Source organism: Chelmon rostratus, chromosome 22 (assembly GCF_017976325.1).
Source record: "Chelmon rostratus isolate fCheRos1 chromosome 22, fCheRos1.pri, whole genome shotgun sequence".
NCBI lineage: Eukaryota > Metazoa > Chordata > Actinopteri > Chaetodontiformes > Chaetodontidae > Chelmon > Chelmon rostratus.
The window spans coordinates 17,229,747-17,248,842 of record NC_055679.1 but is presented as its reverse complement, the minus strand read 5'-3'; the positions used below and the strand labels follow the sequence as shown (position 1 = coordinate 17,248,842).

The following is a 19,096-nucleotide window of genomic DNA, read 5'->3' as shown; positions in this document are numbered from 1 at the left end:
TGTTAAGATTGTTAAATGTTATTGCATGACTTTAAAAACCTCAGTATGCAAGTATTGCCCAATAAAGTACACCCACAGAAAAAAAAACTTTTTCCCCATGAAGCTTTACATGTTTTTTTTTTTAAATTACATGTTGACCTATATGAAATGCCCATTTTTATTATCTGAATATTGTTTATCGAAATTAAAAGCTGTGATTTCACAGCTTCTCTTTCACTGCCTGTTGGACATGGCCCAGCAGATAATGGATTTTTGAGGTAGAAACTGAGAGTTTAAAAAAAAAACATTACTTTTTCTGTAAACACATAATTCGATAAATCCGTTGAAAAATAAATGTCAGTGCCCTCTGTTGGACTAACTAAAAAGGTAACTTCTACTGTAAAACAAAAGTACCGAGATGAAAAGACAGTAATACCATTGTGTACGCGTTAGAAAAACAGTTATTTCTACTTGCCAGTCATGCTGGGGGCGTCACGCCTTCAAACCAGCTGATTCGGGCTTCCGTAGCCGAGCAGCACATGACCCGGAAGCAGGGAAGTGTTGTCTCAAACAGAAACAGGGCCGAGTTTGTTCCTTGTTCTTGTTCCTGGGAGGACTCACTGACAACACTTCACGCTCTTATAAGGCACAGAGCGACGAGAAGAGACGGACAGCTTCAGGAGTTTATGATTAAATTAGCAAAATGGGCTCAAATCGCTCGTGTCCGCGTACCTTGTTGAGTTGTCTCCTAATGTGCGTCACTTTAAGCTACCTGAGCAGCGGGGTGTCTGCCAAATCATACCGGAGACCAAACATTGTGTTGATCCTCACCGACGACTTAGACATCGCTATCGGGGGTCTGGTGAGTGAATTTTATTGTTTTTGCAATTTTATTGCTTTTCGTTAAGCGTTATTTTTAGCAACATATCAGAGAGTCGTGACATTGTGTGTAACAGCTCTGTTCTAGTCGTGTCGTGGGAAAAGATGTGATCAATCGATGTAAACTGGACATTTGGTCCAGTCTGATTAAGCTGACTGTTCACATTCCTCCTGGTTGGACACATCATGTCGGCATCCGACAGAGTCAGCAGCCTTATCACTTGCTCCAGTCTGCTGAAGCCACCACAGTGTTCAGCAAACACCCTCCCTCCTCCAAAAACCCTGAGCTGGAGACCTGCAGTCCGAACTTCATTGAAAATTCAGGCAATTTAGAGGCACAATCCAAGTGTAAACAGACCAGAACCAGACATCTAGAGGTTGAAACTGCTGTCACTTTACAGTACCTTTACAGGTATATTCATGCTACGATTAATGCTACATATCAGACATGTTTTTAGATGCTTTTAAAGTTACATTGATAAATGTTATGATTGTAGGAGAAAACGTCCAGTATAGCCAATTCTCTTCTATTAATTTTGAGTGTTTACATTCCTGAAATAAGCATGAACAAAATACTTTACTAAATTTAGAATAAATACTAGTATCTTCTAAAACATCTCAAGAAAAAAACTGCTGCCAGATAAATACATCAAACTAAATTACTATCATAAGATGGGCTGCAACTAATGGTTATTTTTATTATTGATTTATCTGCTGATTACTTTTTGGGGTGTCGATTAATTGTTTGTGCTGTAAAATGTAAGAATATAATGAAAAATGCCCCTCACTATTTCCCAGCACCTCTTCAGATGGCTTGTTTTGTTCAACCAAAAGTCCTTACCACAAAAAAGTTGCATTGATTCAAGAGTCTGACCTTTAGATTTCGTTTTCATTGTCAAAGTTTATTTATTTGTTCGTTTCTGCACACAACATATTCAGCTTCAGCTCAGAAATGTTCCTACTGGAGGTTATATAAAGTGTGGCAACACGAGGAAGGAGAGGAAGGTGGAGAATGCATTAAATATTTTTTTATATATAGATATTTAACTACCAGTTAAGATTATAAGGGATTGTTACTGCATTTTGTCCAGAAATGTGTGATTTTACTTGTATAAATGATTCATTACATGCAGGGTTGGGTTATTTCTGAATTGGTATTCTATTCTAACACAGCATTAGCGTCCATGTTAGGTACTGATGCAGTGGACTTTATTCATAGAAAACAAGCTTAGTCATGGAGGCTGTAAGACAGAGATGCAGCTTCACCACCACATTTGATTTGTTGCTGACTGTGAAGAAAAAAACCTCCCTTGTTGTCCAATTTAAGTACATTTGAATGACAGAGATGAATTATTCAGTTAATGTCAGCTGCATGATTAAAATTAATGAAAATATTTGATTGCAGCAAATTTGTCTCATCGCTCTTCTCCTTCCAGAGTCCACTGAAGAAGACGAAAAAACTAATTGGAGATGCAGGGATATCATTCACAAATGCAGTAAGTATCAGCAACATCATTATTGTCCCTCTGTGTCATATTATGTCTCATCAGAGGTCATTCAGTGGCTGACAAAGAAGCCATTAGTCTTGTTTAGATGTAGCCTAGTGGAAATCATTAAGTGGGTTAAAAATGGCTCCACTAACCTCACCTTTTCACATCTTAAAACTGAGCCACCTTCCCTCTCAGTTTGTTGCCAGCCCGCTGTGCTGCCCCAGCCGAGCCAGCATCCTGACAGGGAAGTACCCCCACAACCACCACGTCATCAACAACACATTGGAGGGAAACTGCAGCAGCAAAGCCTGGCAGAAGAGCGAGGAAGCCCACACCTTCCCCGCCCTGCTGAAGACGAACGCCAGCTACCAGACCTTCTTTGCCGGGAAATATCTTAACCAGGTAAGAGACAATGTGACTCCCTGCTTGTGCATTTCCAGCCTTTTTATTGGTTTGTCCAGACTGCAACATGTTTTTCTGCCTTGAATTGTTGTGTTTTAAGTGTGTTGCTTTTAATTGTTCAAAAAAACCTGAATTTATCTGAAGCATGACAGAAATGACAAAGCACTTCCCTTCATGGCTCAGTTATGTTTACATCTGCTAATTGCACACCAAGGGAGACTTCCTGTTGTTCATGAAACCGCTTTTAAATTAGTTTATCGGTGTGTGTCAGTCTTCCAAGAATATGGGAAATGATGAAGGAAGAGCTTTAGGGTGATCCAAACCCGTGCAGTTCCAGATATGGTCCATATTCCTGTTTACAATCAGTCCCTAGGAATAGACTAGCTAATAATAATCATCAAACGGCAGTTTGCACAACACTTTTGTAACAAGTCTGACTGAAAGTTGTCATTTGATTGTTAATTGTGAAAACAGTCATAAGATGTGCTGTCGTGATGAAGTCCAGCTGTCAAATTTGCGTCCACCCTTGTGATAAACAGATGGTCAAATGGGGAACCGGGACGTCCTCTTCACCCACTCAACGCTGTTTTCCCACTTCCCATTGTCTGTCCTCCCTCGCTGTATCTCAGTGTTTCCGAACCTGTTTGACTTGTGATGCCTCACAGTTACGGTTCAGCAAAGCCAACCTGTGACTCTCCTCGCCACAGATCACCACACAGGTTTCTCAGGGTGCTAATTTAACTCAGTCCACCACTGTGGTCCCGACTGAAATGTCTCATCAACTATCAGATGGATTACCATGAAATGAGGTGTGCCATTCATGTTCCCCAGAGGATGAATCATACGGACTTTGGTGATTCCCTGACTTTTATCGAGTGCCATCATTAGGCTAAAATTTCAACGTGTCTGATATTTTTATGACGAAACACCTGCAAAACTAATGACACTCCCATCAGCCTCAGCTGGACTTTGTGTTTGGGGTTGTGATGTAGTCCCTGTGCATCGTCAGTGTACATCAGCTAGAAGTGTTTGTTTTTGCCACTGACAGGCCCAGATTGTTACTCTGAGTGTCTGACAACATCATGGAAAGGATCGAAAGGAAGGACGCTAAACTAAGAATGTTAACATGGTAAACATGATATCTGCATATCAGCATGCTATCGTGCTAATATGTCCCTGAGTAGAGCTCAATAGAGCAGGTAGCTTGGCTTTAGACTTCTTCAAACACTCAGATCTTTTCCATCTCTTAATATTTCTGGGTAACATAGTCTAATTTAAAACTCGAACTGCGTTTCTCCTTTACTCAGCCATCCCTTCAGTAGATTTCCTGTTGTTTTTATTGTAATATGGGTGATCAGACTGTTGAAAAATGTGTCTGATCTGATTTTCCACATATGCACACTGCTCTAAAGTAACATACTGTGTATAGCTGTTTAGCTTCTTTTTCTTCTCTGTATCTTGTTTTTCTTGTGCTGCTGTAATGCCAAATGTCCAAACTGTGTATCTCATGTTATCCTACCATTCTGTGTGCATGTGTCGTTAAACATGGACTCGTTATGCTGTGTGTGTGTTTCAGTATGGCCACTCAGAGGCCGGTGGAGTGGAGCATGTTCCTCCAGGCTGGAACTTCTGGGTCGGACTGGTAAGACTGAAACTTTTAACCTCTCGGCCACAGCCATGAGCCATTAAACTGGTCCCGTCACTAAAAACCTGAACCTCTTACTGATTCCAATCCAGCTCAGCTCGTTTCAAGAACTTGCTCCAAACAACACCATGAAGCTTGTGAGAATATGTTAATTTGGATGTTTTCTACAGGGAGGTACGGCAGTAAAGCACAAAATACTCCCAGACTTTTCTCCTGCTATGAGTCAGACTCACATATTTGGGCTAATGTCGGGCTTTTATTGGTCTTTAATGTAGCATGTATCCATACTGCACTGGTTGTCTGTGGGAGACCATTAACCTTGCTCTGCTAATCATCATCCTGGGCACCAGTGGACAGTTTTAGGATCCCATGATGGATTAAAGATTGTGTCAGAGGTTTTCTGCCACCCTTTAAAAAAAATAAAAGCAAAGTCTCAGAGGGAAATGTGACCTTTTTGAGTTCAGTCTACCTCACATATCACTGTGAAGTTTATGTGGTCATGTGACTGGAGGCCCGCTACAGGAGCCAGACTAACAAATGGCTAAAATTAGATTTTCTAGAATTTCCCGTACGTCTCTAACCGGTTTACAGAAGTCATCACACAGAGGTCACGTCTGCAGTGGAGACTAGTTTATCTTCAGTGTTGCAGAACAAACACAGATGTGAGAACTGGTCTCATGACCTGACAGCTTATCATAACACAGACAGGGGCTCATGCAGTCCATACGGTTTCTGCAGAGCTGGTCAGTGGACACTGTGGCTAACAGCTAATGTGGCGCTCAGAGAGGCTGATCTCAGATCGTGTATCAGTACATGTGACCATGACGAATCGGAAATGAACAAAGTTTATAATCGGCTAACCTGCTCTCAGAAAACGGCGAGCTGCTTGGGGTTAACTAAAAGCAGAATTTTATCAGAGAACATCTTGTGTGAGTGTTGCAGCAACAAGAGCTGAAATCAGTTGCCATGACTGCACGTCCTCTGCTAAGCACAGTACATGCAGTCCACGGTTGAGGAAAGCCTCTAAATCCTGACCACCAAAAACCATCAGCATTAAATTTGTGAATTTATCTGTTTTCCTTCTCTGCTTCCACCAAATTATGATCTTTTTGTGACCCGTGTCAGGTTTTATAAGCCCCCTCAGTCCAGTGCTCTCTGCACAGTCTCTCTCATCAGGACTAATCCTAATTGATTGTAGTCCACGACTCCATGCAGCTGAAACCCAAGAAATAACTACTGGTAATCCAATTATAAGATGTGCTTCATGAAAACTGTTTTTAAAGGCTGGATTAACCATCTTAGATTAAAGCCTATTCTTGGTTTAACTCACATCCTCTGCAGCTCCAGGAGCATTTAAATGGGACTGGTTCAGTTTCACTGGTAGAGTGAAACTATTAAATAAGAATATTGGATGTTGGATTAGACTCATATTAGTTAAATGTGTTAACTAATTCTAAAATAAGAGTATTTCATGAGAGTTGTTTGTGTTTCCAGGAGAAGAACTCTAAATACTACAACTACACTCTGTCAGTGAATGGAAAGGCTCAGAAACATGGAGCAGACTACAGCAAGGACTACCTGACGGACGTTCTGGTGAGACACGATACAGTAAATCTGATCCAGAATCATTTTAATTTACTGCACATCATTCTTGCTTTTCCTTGTATTATGTCCTTTATAGCTGCTGACAGAGAATCTCACATTGTAACTTTGTCATATTAACCAATAACTAACTAATTGCTATTATTCAATCAATTATTGACACTCAGTCTGAACTAAATGAAATGCAGTGGTGCAAAGTGCAAAGTACATTTACTGAAGTACTGCACTGAAGTACACATTCAGGGTACTTGTACTTGGGTATTTCTATTATATGCAGCTTTATACTTTTACACTATTCTCCCAAATTAAGTGAGTTAATTTACAAATTAAGATTTTTGCATAAAAATCATGTGAAGATCTTATAAAATATGATGTTCTACTATACATTAAGCTGCCCAACAGTTTATAAGATCAGCATTTGCAAGGCAGGACTTTTACTAATAACACAGTATCTTTACTGTGCAGTATACGTACTTTTACTTCATTAAAGGATGTGGATGCTGTAAACAGCTTTTAAAGTAACTTTGCATTGCTTTGTCTATTTTCAGTTGAAAACAACCGATTTGTGAATAATATTCCAAATTTCTGATACCTGTATCTGCTCCCTCTCTCTCTCTCTCAGGCCAACATGTCTCTTGACTTCCTCCAGTATAAATCCAACTACCAGCCGTTCTTCATGATGGTGTCCACGCCGGCCCCCCACTCCCCGTGGACGGCAGCTCCTCAGTACCAGGACAGCTTCAACAGCACCAAGGCCCCCAGAGAGCCCAACTTCAACGTCCACGGGAAGGTACAGCTTCTGTCAGGACTTCCCCCATCTCATTAAAGCTGGACGTCACTGTGGTCGAGACAGAAAAAAGCTGATTTTTCTCTCCGTCTGTCTTCAGGACAAACACTGGTTGATCAGACAGGCTAAAACCCCCATGAGCAACTCCTCCGTTCAGTTCCTGGATGATGCTTTCAGGAAACGGTCGGTCTTTGCTGCTTCTCACCTTCCTCTTTCTGTCCTCAGCTCCTTCACTTTCTCTTCACATTAGAATCATTGTCTTCCACATTATCGCCCATTTCCTGTCATCTTTCCTCTCCTTTCACTTCCTACTTCTTATCTTTCCTTTTATCAGCCTGTGCTCAGAGTTTTACTCACTTTCTTTGGTTTCAAGTATTTTGTTTGTCTGATACTCATTGTGCCTTTATATGAAGTATTTTTTAAATAATAATGCAGCCAAAGTGGTTCCTTACATTTTGGTCCAGCGTTGTCTCACTGCAGGTTTCATGTTGTTCATCCCGGCCTGTAGGTGGCGAACTCTGCTGTCAGTGGACGACCTGGTGGAGAAAATAGTGAAGAGGCTGGAGGTCAGAGGTGAACTGGACAATACCTACATCTTTTTCACCTCAGACAACGGCTACCACACAGGTAAGGAGCCACACACACACACACACACCATATATATATATATATATATATATATATATTACTGATATTAATATCTGTACTAATATTTTGCTAAATATCTGTATTGTATTGTATTGTATTGTATTGTATTGTATTCATGTGGTGAAATGTTTGTTCGCGTCTCCTCTTTCAGGCCAGTTCTCTCTTCCTATGGACAAGAGGCAGCTCTACGAGTTTGACATCAGAGTTCCTCTCATGGTCAGAGGACCAAATATCAAGCCCAACCAGACCACCCAGGTAAACACACACACACACACATTCTCAAAGAAACTCAAACAAGCAGAACTCTTGAGCCACTAAACAGATTGTTGTTGTCGTCAGATGCTGGTGGCGAACGTCGACCTCGGTCCGACCATCCTGGACATCGCCGGCCTCAACATCAACAAGACGCAGATGGACGGCATGTCCTTCCTGCCCGTTCTGGTGAGGTCACTCAGCTCGGCGTTTGTTTGTGTGACGCAGAACGTCCTCAGAATTATATGTCGTACTATATTACTATGTTTCACCTTATGTTTTATATCCCACACTATACTATACTGTATCGTATAATGTTAATATGTCAGTTTTTATTACGTAATATACTACATCCAATTAACCCTAAGTGTGTGTGTGTGTGTGTGTGTTGGTGTGTGTCTCACCAGGAGGGGAAGGTGAACAGCAGCAGCTGGAGAACAGACATCCTGGTGGAGTATGAAGGAGAAGGGAGAAACGTGACCGACCCCGCCTGCCCTCTGCTGGGACCAGGAGTGTCGGTACGAGATGAAACTCTGGTGTTATCTGTGGAGGAAAGAAGGTCTCTGCAGCAGAAAAACTCCTCATCCTCTTTCTTCCATCCTCTTTCTCCAGGAGTGCTTCCCAGACTGTGTGTGCGAGGACGCCTATAACAACACCTATGCATGTGTGCGCACTGTCGCCCCCTCTGCCAACCTGCAGTACTGCGAGTTTGACGATAACGAGGTGCAGGGGAATATTGATTTTACAGCATCTTATAATTTGTTTTGATTAATTTGTTAACAGATTAAGATGACGGTAGCTGCCATGACAACATGTGAAAGGATGAATTAGTCACCTAAAGCCACGATCTGTATGTGAAAAGTCTGTATTCTGCCGCCATCTGGTGGTAGAAGAGAGAATGACACCGTGGTAGACTATAGAGTTCGTCAGTCAACCGTCCCAGCTGATAACATCATTAGTGTTTGTGCGCCCCCTGTAGGTGTTTGTAGAAGTCTACAACGTGACAGCAGACCCCTACCAGCTTACCAACATCGCAAAGACCATCGACCAGGAAGTCCTGGAGAAGATGAACCATCGGCTGATGATGCTGCAGTCCTGCGCCGGACAGTCGTGTCGGACACCCGGCGTGTACGACCCGAGGTCTGTTTGAAGAAAAAGAAAGAGAGACATTTTTTAATTTACAGCCACATTTTTGTTTTATTCAAATCTGCTTTAATTTAGAGTTTTACTAAAATAAAAGCCTCTAAACTCCAAGATTCTTTTAAAGAGCTCTAATCACCGAAAGCCGGTTTCGCCAAATAACTTTCTTGTGTTTTCTCAGGTATAAATTCGACCCTCGACAGATGTTTACCAGCCACAGCTGGCGGCTCAGCAGACTCAGACAGAGGATGAAATAAGAAGAGGAACGAGGAGATGGATGGTGGGAGGAGACGGAGGAAGAAGGGCTGTACTGTATGTTGTATTCAGCCTTTCCTGCTGTTGTTGCCTTGCTGTTGAGCCAGCCCCTTTGTAGATGGATGGAGAAAGGATCAGGTGGGGTCATATTTTGGGAATTGGTGGGTTGCCATAGAGACAGGAGGCCTCTCTGGCTGCAGGACCCGCCTTTAAAGCTTCCAGTTTGGGCTTCTGTTTAGTGAGTTTGTCAGTAGGTGTGCAGGGAAGCCAAATGATTCAGGATGGTTTTACACTCACAAGCCATTAATCCTGTTTTTATGTGTTATTGTGTTTATGAGCAGTCATATCAATTCAAAATCCTGAACACAAGTGACAAAATTCCTAGAAATGTGTCTGTTTTACTCATCTAAACGCAGGCTGGTTTTTTGGTGCATTCAGATGGTCATCGGCAGTGGAAATTTCTGTTTATCACCAAGAAGTTGCACTCAAATGTTTGAGAGAGTGGTAAACATAAGTGATTTTCAGGATAGACCAGTTTCTGACTTTACACTTTGATTGTGGCCAGGTTTCCTTTCAAATGTGAAGCAAAAGTTCACTGAATTTTCAGAAAATCAGCAGAAGAAAATCAGGTTTCTGCACGTTTCCATGAACTCCTGTAGTGTGAATACTGGACGATGGTTCATTGTTCATCCAACGCACTTTGTTTTCTTTTCTTTTTGTTGATGAGCATTTTCCACATCAGCCAGTAAGTTTAAGGCGCAAATTGAAAATGCGCAAAAAAACAGTGTAACTATCAATCAAGCAATTCATTATTTTTTTAGTGTAGAAAATATTAAATGCAGTGTTATGTCCATCACAAGTTAAAAAAATGGTAAATTAACAAAAATGTTTGAAAAACAAGCTACAAATTTGGGCATTTTTACTGAATAAGTGAAAATTTACCTTGTTAGTAAATAAATTCAGTATGTACGTATAACTTCCTGTGATAATGTACGTAACCTATGTGAACAACCAATGAACAGCGACAGTGTGGTCATGTGATCAACTGACTGCACCAAAAAACTCCTGTTCGACAGTAAAAGTCAGTCACTTTACCTTCTGTTCCATGAAATGGATGCAGCGCCACCTACAGGAAGTCAAACCTCACAAACAGGAAGCCCGACAGAGCAGACGTCATGGCGATCTTGCAGAAATCAGTGCCTGAGACGGAGAACAAGGTCGACGTTTACCCCCCAGCCTTTACATCCAGTTAACATTACGTTTCAATTCGACAACTTAAATCAACTATTTCTTTTGATTTGTAGCATTTTACTGTTGGTTCAGTAGCGACTAACTTCCTGATGGGAAGGAGGAAAAGGGATTTCCCATCAAGAAGAAGAAAAATCTATATTTGATATATTTTTCAACGTGACCTCCTTTAACCTTTTAAGGGAACAGATTTTCTCTTCTTGCTCATTTTTATGCCATAAACGACCTTTAGATAAAAAAAAAAAAAAAGGATAATAACGTCCTTCTCTGTCTCCAGATTGTTAACATCCAACCAAAGACTCGATGAGGAGACTTTCGAGGGAAGCGTTAAACGCAGGAAGTCTCTGTCACGGTTCACCTGAATGACGTTTGTTGTTGTTTTAAGACTCTTTTGTGTGTTCGTTTTGATCTTGAAGCAGACAAACTGGCTGTTAATTGTGAATCGATGATTTTTCCATGTGCTCCACTGCTACTGTAGTCGTTATTCTGGGATAACTCGCTCACACAGCTCTTTCTTCCTCTGTAGTCAGTTTGTTCTGGTCATGACTGGACCGAGTCCAACGTGAGAACGCTGAGGTTTGAAGTGTGTTGAGACCGCAGGACTCAACACACATTGTGATTATTTCTTCCTTTTGAAACTGTTTCAATTCACTGATGCACTTTCCAATCTGTCAGAACTGTTTTGTTGTTTTTGAATCCTTAGTTTTATTTTTCAGAGCAGTTTTTGATGATGATGTATTTTAGGTTTGTGTGTTTTTTTGTCCAAATAAAGAGATTCTCAAAATATCACAGCGAGTCCTGCTCAGGTAACTCACCAGCAAATCTCATTTTAGCTTTATACTTCGACGAATCTGATCTCACTGTGTGTTCGGGCCACTCTGAGGAATTAAAAATAAATACTGAAAAAAAACGTATTTATTTAGTAAAAAGTCACAATGTTATGAGAATAAAGCTGTAATTTTGAGGAAAAAGACATGTTACAAAAATAAAGTAACTTTGGGTAAAAAGCTGTAATATTTCAAGACTTAAGTTTATTTAAAAAAATTCAACTTAATTCTAAATATTCCAACTTTTTTCTCATATTTTTACTTAATTCTTGAAATCGAAAACTTTTTCCTCAACAAATATTTTTACCCTTAAAATGTTTTAGCCGGTTGAATCATCATCAGTCAAGTTTTTAATTTTTTATTATTTTTTAAACAAATATCAGATCTGACAAAGGTATTTAAATATTTCACAACTGTGTTCCTGATCAATTTAATTTTATGATTTTTTTCTTTTTGTCACATTTCGGAGAGCATGCTTTATACACTTACCTGTACGTCTTATCCTCTGAGGTCACCTGTGGGGAAAAGGCCTGTTTCAGTTTAACAGTCATTCTGTATTTAGATGTTATCATACGTACTCGTGTCGTCTGCATCAGGAACCAGCAAAGCGTCTCTTCCTCAAAGCTAGTTTCAAACGTCTAAGTTTAGTTTCACACAAAAACTGTAGAAAACAACAGCAACATTGCTACATCTCAACTTTAACCAATACATTTTTAGTCTATTGAATATCAGAAAATTGATGATTCCAGATGTCTTAAAACAACATGTTTCGTCCAAAACCCAAAGATATTTCCTGTAATTTACATTTCTGAGACAGTGAAGATCTGACCAGCGACTGTTTCAGCTCTATCTGCAACACATTTGCTATTGAGGAATAAAAAACTCACTGAAATGTAAATTCAATAGAAAATATTTATTTTAAAAATCTAACTTTACATGACGGTATTAATCGTACACTGTACATTAACTGTCTCCACAGTTTTCACATCCAATTATCTAACGTTAATTAAAAATCCCTCACGGAGAAAGTTAGAGGACTTTGACGATCCAGGGCGACATCGAATGAGTCCAAACTTCCACGCAGCTTACGAACAAACTGAAACATGAACGGACTCCATGTGCAGGATGGCTGAGAAGGCAGGAGCATTGTTCTGGTTTCATTCCAGTTCAGAGGAAGGTCGATGCGTTCTGCGTTTCCTCTGCTGCAGACGTCCAGTCCCAAAAAATCTTAAAGGGGAACTAAAGCAAATTTACACATCAGAGTCTGTTTACAGGTCTTGGAGAGTGAAAAAGAAAAAAGCCTGTTTGTCTGCAGTTAGAGTTGCATTGTGGGTAATGTAGGCAGGTTTTTACATGGAAGAAGAATGTGTGAAATAAAGAGATGATATTTATGGTTCTGCTGCATCGATTTTTATACTTTTTAAAAAAACTGTCCATCATGAGTTCGACGAGTTTATAGGAGTGAAATTATAAATTGATGGTAGCGTTCTTTTAACTAATTTCTATCACAATTGCACAGTGTTTTTGGCTGTGTAATACAGGTTTAGCTCACCATTTATGCCTTTTGTGCTTGTGGCTCAGTTCAGCTCTCAGGTCATTAGTGGCTAACAGGCTAAGCTACAAAGAGCGACCTGAATCCACAACATCCAGGTTTGATCAATGCAACGTCTCTCCAGAGGTGAACGTCGACTTAAAAACCTTAAAAATGTGAACTCCAGAAGCGTCACAGATCCTCGTAGCTGCTCCATCGCGTACGGAAACGTTTAGCGTCCTGAGTTCAGCTGTAGCCCGTCATCAGCTCTCGCTGCCCTCCAGGACGGGCAGGAACGGCAGGTCGGTGCTGCCCAGGTAGGTCCTCCCTCGGTGCTGGAAGACGTCGCTGATGGCCCACGTCAGGCGGCCTTCGGGGTCGTGAAGCGTCCCCACAATCTCGCCGTCCAATCCCAGCTCCAGGACCAGAGCATAGCGCGGCAGCAGGAGGTTGTACCAGCTCAGAGGGATCACCTGGAAACAGTTTGACATTTCAGTGTGAGGACGTGCAGGCGCCTGAACTGCAGTGTCGGCTGATCAATCGATTACATGTTAGTAGTTAGTTGTTTTTTCCTCTTTCCTCTCCCATTAATCATCTCACGACCCTTAAGATCTATCTTGTGACCCTCTGGAGGGGCCCGACCCATTGGTTGGGAACCACTGGACTGAATATAAAGGTCGAACTAGCTCCACATCGAGCAGCAACAACAGTAAAATGCTGCTCAGTATTAATAATCTAATATCAGAGGCCACACAAGGCGTTTCACTGTACAGCAGGTACTTCTACTATTAGCTAGTAATACTTCTGATACTTGTAACGGAGTATTTTCACATTGTGGTATAAGTACTTTGTACTGAGGTAAAATGTGAGCAGTGGTATGGCTTACTCAAAGGGTTTCAGGCTTCTTAAAACCACTTTTTAGTCTGGTCACATCGTCAGTTTAAATAAAGTTTTTGTCTGTCAGTGTGACCTTAACTGACACCTCCCAAAGTTCACAGCGGGTTCAGACCTCCTCCTTCCATGTTTGTGTGTGTGTGTGTGTCCTGTCCTGTCAGATTTCACACTATCTAGTCTCACTGCAGGCTGGAACAAAGCCTGTTATTCTCTGCTGCCGGACAGACAAAAGAAGCAAGGAGCAGATGCATCATGGGAAACAGATTAGTTATAACGACCAATAAAACGGCCTGAAAATGATGTTTGAGTATCAGGATCTGTGGCTTTGTAAAATAAAACATTTCTTCATAGAAGAGTTACAGTGTTGACTGTTGCTGTTTTTCGCTTTTATGTGCTTTAATAAAATACTCATCAATAATTTTTTAATATAATGGGTCGCAGTTAACAACCTGAAAGGCTGACTGAAGTCATGTGGTTTCACCCTCCATCACTGCTGATGCACTAACACGTGTTTCGCTCTGTTTTACTAATCGTTCCATTTCTCCAGACATCATATTGATGATAAGATTATCAATGAAAGAGCGTAAATGTTTGTGTGTGAGGTGTCAGACTCGCTCATCCCGGAGACCAAAACACACCGACCTTGGCCAGGAAGCGTTTGACAGCCGGGTACGGCGCGATCATGTCCAGGAAGGGAGGCACGACCTTCCGGAACCGTGTGGTCGTAATGCCGACCAGGAATGTCCCGTGGTCGCTAAGGCGGATGTTGTCGGGGTAACCGATCATGTTGTCCAGAATGATCTCCTTGGTGCCAGCCTTCGGGCCCTTCAGCCAAAATCTGATAAGGAGGACAGTCAGCTGAGTGTCTGATGCTTCTCTGAGTGTGTGTGTGTGTGTGTGTGTGTGTGCGTGCGCGTACCTCAGCACACGCCCGATGCTGGTCTCCGCCAGCAGCAGGAAGTGTTCGTCGGGCGACAGGACGATGCCGTTGGGCATGTGGAGCGAGTCCAGCAGGACCGTCACGCTCCCTGTCTCTGGATGGTAGGACAGAAGACGGCCGAGACTGTTCAGCTCGATCACCTGAAACACCAGCAGCTCCGTTTGTCACACACACACACCTTTTGTCTTTCATTTAGCTTAGCATCGTTCTGTTTCGCTGGTCATAAAGCTTCTATTGTTAGTTTACTTTATCTTAGCTTGATTTAGCTCCGTTTGTTTTTGTTTGTTTTTTTTACTTTAGCTTAGCTTAGCATAGCTTCATTTTACTTTTAGTTGATCTTAGCATTGCTTTGCTTTGCTTTTTTTTTAAATTCAAGATCTTTTTTATTGAAGTTTTGTCAATATAATAAATGTGCAGCACTACATAGGTGTTACAAAGACAGAAAATGAATCGAGGTGTACATCAATCACGGCATGCACAAATAACATATATAAGAATAAAATAAAATTAAATTAAAATAACAATAAATAAATCCCTCCCCTGTCACTGCCAGTTTACTAGTCGCTGTATCAGATCACTGTATTACCGTATGTAATCAGAGAGTAAAAAGTGTAAAAAGTTGAGCTGTATTCAAGGGCCAAGTCATTAAAGGTTTAGGAATGCTTCTAGAAAGGGACCCCATGTCTTCTGGAACTTCTTATTAGATTGTTGAAGTGAGTATCTAATTTTCTCCAATTTAAGGCAGGACATGATGTCCTCTTGCTTCACTTTTTTTCACTTATCTTTTCAGTTTAGTTGAGTTTGGATCAGTTCAGAATTATCATGTTTATACACGATATTAGAGCTCACCAGTTTTTTCAAGTTCACCAAGTTCACAAAAAGCTAAATTCAATGTCAAGTTGACATTGAGTTTTATTTTTACTTTTATAGTTTTCTCTCTAACTCTCTAAGTTTGCGTCTCCTCAGCAGCCTCAGATATCTGCTGAAGCATCCTCTCTTTTGGCAAACTGGCCGGACGGACGGCTAAAACAGAACAAGTGTGTCCTTGTGTGTGTTTTTTTTTTATTTTGAAGGGCTGCCGTTGCCGAGCAACACTGAAAAAAGGTCTTAATGGATCCTGCTCACATCAGCTTTCGGTTGCTTGCTAATCAGTTAAACTGTTTTGTAGAGCAGCGGCACACCTGCTGCTTCCTTCGCCGACACCTCGTTAAGGTGCTTTCAGAGATCTTTAAGGCTAACTGGCGCTGAACTGGTGGTCTCACCTCCAGTTTGACGTGTCTGCGTCCCCAGCGACTGGACGAGTCGGTGAAGTAAATCATCCCAGTTTGGGAGGAAATCTCCAGGCCGTTCAGGAAGGCAAAGGGAACGCCGTCAGCGCCTGAGGAGCACAGGTCAGATTTATCAGCTCATTATGTTTAACTGGGCTTCATTAAGCATGCATCACACACACGCACACACACACACACAGCATACCCTGTGAGTTCGCCACCAGCAGAGTCTTTTCTCCGGTGTTGGGGTTGACGCTGTGCAGCCCAAAGTAAGAGTCAGCAACAATCAGCTGACCGTGGCGATCCAGCCGAACGCCGTGAGGTCGACCACACACAGGCTCATAGTCTGTACTGCTGCCTGCGCGCGCACACACACACACAAACACACACAGACACACACACACACACTTGTTACTAGTGTGGGGAAAAATAATCAACTGCCGACGAAGCACCAAAACACTGAGAGCGCTGGACCGACTGTCCAAGAGAAGTGTAGGAGTGTAACTGAGTGTGAAGGGAAGCGCTGGAGGAATACAGGAAGGATACGGTCGTCCCTGAAAAAACACAGAAGAAGAAACAGAAAAAATAAAACACACACACCACATTCTGGTAAATTCTGTCCCATCTGCGTGATGAGGGTGAGGCTGTCGTCAGGACCGATCCGCCACAGCTTCCCGTCCACTGTCCCTGTGTACACATTACCTGACACACACACACACACACACACACACACATTACAAAAGCAATACTGAAAACAACAACTACAGCACATCTTTGAGTAAATAACATGGAAAATCAACCATCCCAGCAGATAAATGCACTATGTCACATGAGATCTACGGGGGGGGGCAACAAGGGTCACAAGACCTTCCATAAAACACAGGCAAAGGTCAGTGCTTGTAAGTCAGACACAAAAAAAACCCAGCACGCTCACCCTCCTCATCAGCAGTGAAGGATTCTGGTCCGTGTAGTTTCCCAGCGAACAGCCGGCGGCCCTTCTGCAGTCGGGTGTTGACAGCCAGCGGCCCCTCGAGGGCCGGAGGAGGCCCCTTCAGTCTGGAGGAACACATGTGGGCTGAACTGTTACCTGCATTAATGTTCTCCGAACTTGACCTCTAGCGCCATCATCAGGTATTTGGTTAATGACCAAACACCTGAAAACCCATCAGCCTCAGCTGTGCTGTGCTTCGATTAGCAAAAGTCTGCAAACACTAAACTAAAATGGAGACAATGGTGAACACCACATGTGCTAAACATCGGGATGTTAGCATCATCCCTGTGAGCACGTTAGCATGCTAAAGTTAGCATTTAGCATAAGTCTCCACTGTGCTCAAGTACAGCCTTACAGAGCTGCGAGCATGGCTGCAGACTCTTCGTACTTTTTGAAAACATTTTAAAATAGTTTCTATATGTCGCTCTGTATGTGTGTGTGTGTGTGTGTGTGTGTGTACTTACACATGTGGTTTGGGGTCTATGGGAGACGGCAGCAGGTAAACACCGACAGCCACAGCGAGCAGAGCCGCCAACAACGATCTCTTACTAAACCTGACGGAGAGCAGGAATAAACAGTTTACTGCCATCATTTTGTTTGTTGATTGTTTTAACTGTAGTAAACTTATTTAGTGAACGCAGCTTGTTTTTCTGCAAAAAAAATCATATCAAATATGTAAAAACTTACACAAAAATTGCACCTACAACCCTTAAAAACATAAACTTAAAGCCTTGACTTTACCTAACTTTGCAAAACAAAGAAACCTGGACACTGAGACGCATCAGCAACAGGTTTCTTTTCTTTTTGGGCTCTTCAGGGTGAAGCTGACTGGTTTTTACTTTATTTAAAAAGTTTTAATCTGAAAACTTTAAGTGTCTTTTTAAAGCTGCTAAACTAAAGGATTGTCTTTCGACAGCTGTGCACTTAATAAGTCAACGGCGTTGTGTCACATGTGGTGAAGTGAACTTTGACATGTATAAGATGTTTCACGGTCTTGTGTCACACAGGATCTATAATGCGTTACACAAAGCTGATCCCATCAGTCCAGGTGTCTGTTGTGTAAGCGGAAACTGAGCCAAACTGCAGGTCAACGAGTGTGTTCACTGTGTGTTTTTTTCCTTTAAATGTAAGGAAATTCCTGTGGAGATTAATTCTTTGGTTCTTCGGTAAAAGCTGAGGAGATGCAGCTGGTGGTTCACATCTGGTGGCTGTCAGACTGGAAAAAATGTGATGTTGCTCTGTTGTGACAGCCTCACAGCAACGACACTGAGTGAGGAACTTCACAGCTATTTGCATGACTGAAACGATGCGTTCACTGACTGAAACATGCAAATTCTCCTGCCATGCATCATTAAAGCTTATCATTCTAGGCGTCTGATCATTTTACATGCACCACCGCCATTGTTTTCCTCCATTGTTCTCTTAGTGTACAGTCTGCTGGTGCTATTTATTTATTTATTTTACTGACTTGCAAATGAAGGCACATTTGGTGTCTTTAGAAATGCTAGGGAAAAAGCTGAAAAGTTAAATTACTATTATACATATATACATTATATTCATATTAGTCAAATCCATTGGTATTTAAGCCGATCATCAGGAAGCAGAAATCTGTTTTGGCTATTTGAAACTTCATGCTAACGTTATCACCCACAGCCCACAGCTGCCCACTCTCATGGATTAGTTTAAACTTGTTGGCAGTAACACTTGATGACGTTTGGTTACGTTTAATAAGACGTGATTGATGAATTTGGTTGATGCCGATAAGAAGTCTGTCCTTTAACAGTTACAAAAATATATTTAATTGTACTTCATTAGGACGCCGCTGCTAATTAAACAACAATTGACAGATTTCTGAACGGAGTTTGGCGACGCAGAAACAACCTCGCGACTTCTGGTGCTCGCAGAGGTCAAAATCGCCACAGACAATCGGAGTCTAACATTTTTTTTCATACGCTATTAAAATGTCAAACTTACATTGTTGAGTTTTGAGTCCGCGTCTCTTCTTCCTGCTGGAGCAAACAGCTCTGACTGAGGAGAGCGCTGAATGAGCGTGTAACACACAGCACGTTACATACGAGAGCTTCCGGCAAACATCTTCAAAATAAAAGCACCGAGGCGCAGGTTTCCGGTCCATTTGAACGTCCATATTTCAGGCATAAAAGTTTTGTTTTGAGGGACTACTTCAATTCATAATTACGCCCCCCCCCACACACACACACACACACACAAAACTTTAGATATTTATGTCACTCAAAACATCTTCCACAAACATGAATCGATAACCATAACGTGTGAGACACTGAGCTTTTACGTTGAAG

At 41.7% G+C, this 19,096-nt stretch overlaps 2 protein-coding genes across 3 annotated transcripts; one reads left to right on the top strand and one right to left on the bottom strand.

The window, feature by feature from the left end:
• Nucleotides 1-536: 536 nt before the first annotated feature.
• On the top strand, nt 537-9,849 carry gnsa (glucosamine (N-acetyl)-6-sulfatase a). Its single transcript, XM_041963840.1, has 14 exons — nt 537-841; nt 2,295-2,354; nt 2,544-2,750; nt 4,327-4,392; nt 5,890-5,988; nt 6,620-6,787; nt 6,885-6,967; nt 7,293-7,411; nt 7,584-7,687; nt 7,772-7,873; nt 8,092-8,202; nt 8,297-8,407; nt 8,664-8,824; nt 9,006-9,849. Exons 1-14 carry the CDS (start codon nt 683-685, stop codon nt 9,079-9,081), a joined length of 1,626 nt encoding a protein of 541 aa, XP_041819774.1. The 5' UTR covers nt 537-682; the 3' UTR covers nt 9,082-9,849.
• Nucleotides 9,850-12,086: 2,237 nt separating this feature from the next.
• On the bottom strand, nt 12,087-18,806 carry zgc:194209 (uncharacterized protein LOC570908 homolog). Of its 2 annotated transcripts, XR_006007931.1 has the most exons (10): nt 18,753-18,806; nt 17,243-17,332; nt 16,722-16,843; nt 16,388-16,489; nt 15,993-16,145; nt 15,782-15,897; nt 14,499-14,659; nt 14,222-14,417; nt 12,707-13,158; nt 12,087-12,393 (listed from the first exon to the last, which is right to left on the bottom strand). XR_006007931.1 is itself a non-coding variant. In XM_041964285.1 (9 exons), coding segments are annotated over exons 1-9 (1,152 nt in total). In that variant the 5' UTR covers nt 18,755-18,806; the 3' UTR covers nt 12,087-12,948. The 2 variants fall into 2 exon arrangements, 1 of the variants encoding a protein (XP_041820219.1); XM_041964285.1 differs by having other exon boundaries at nt 12,087-13,158.
• Nucleotides 18,807-19,096: the final 290 nt, after the last annotated feature.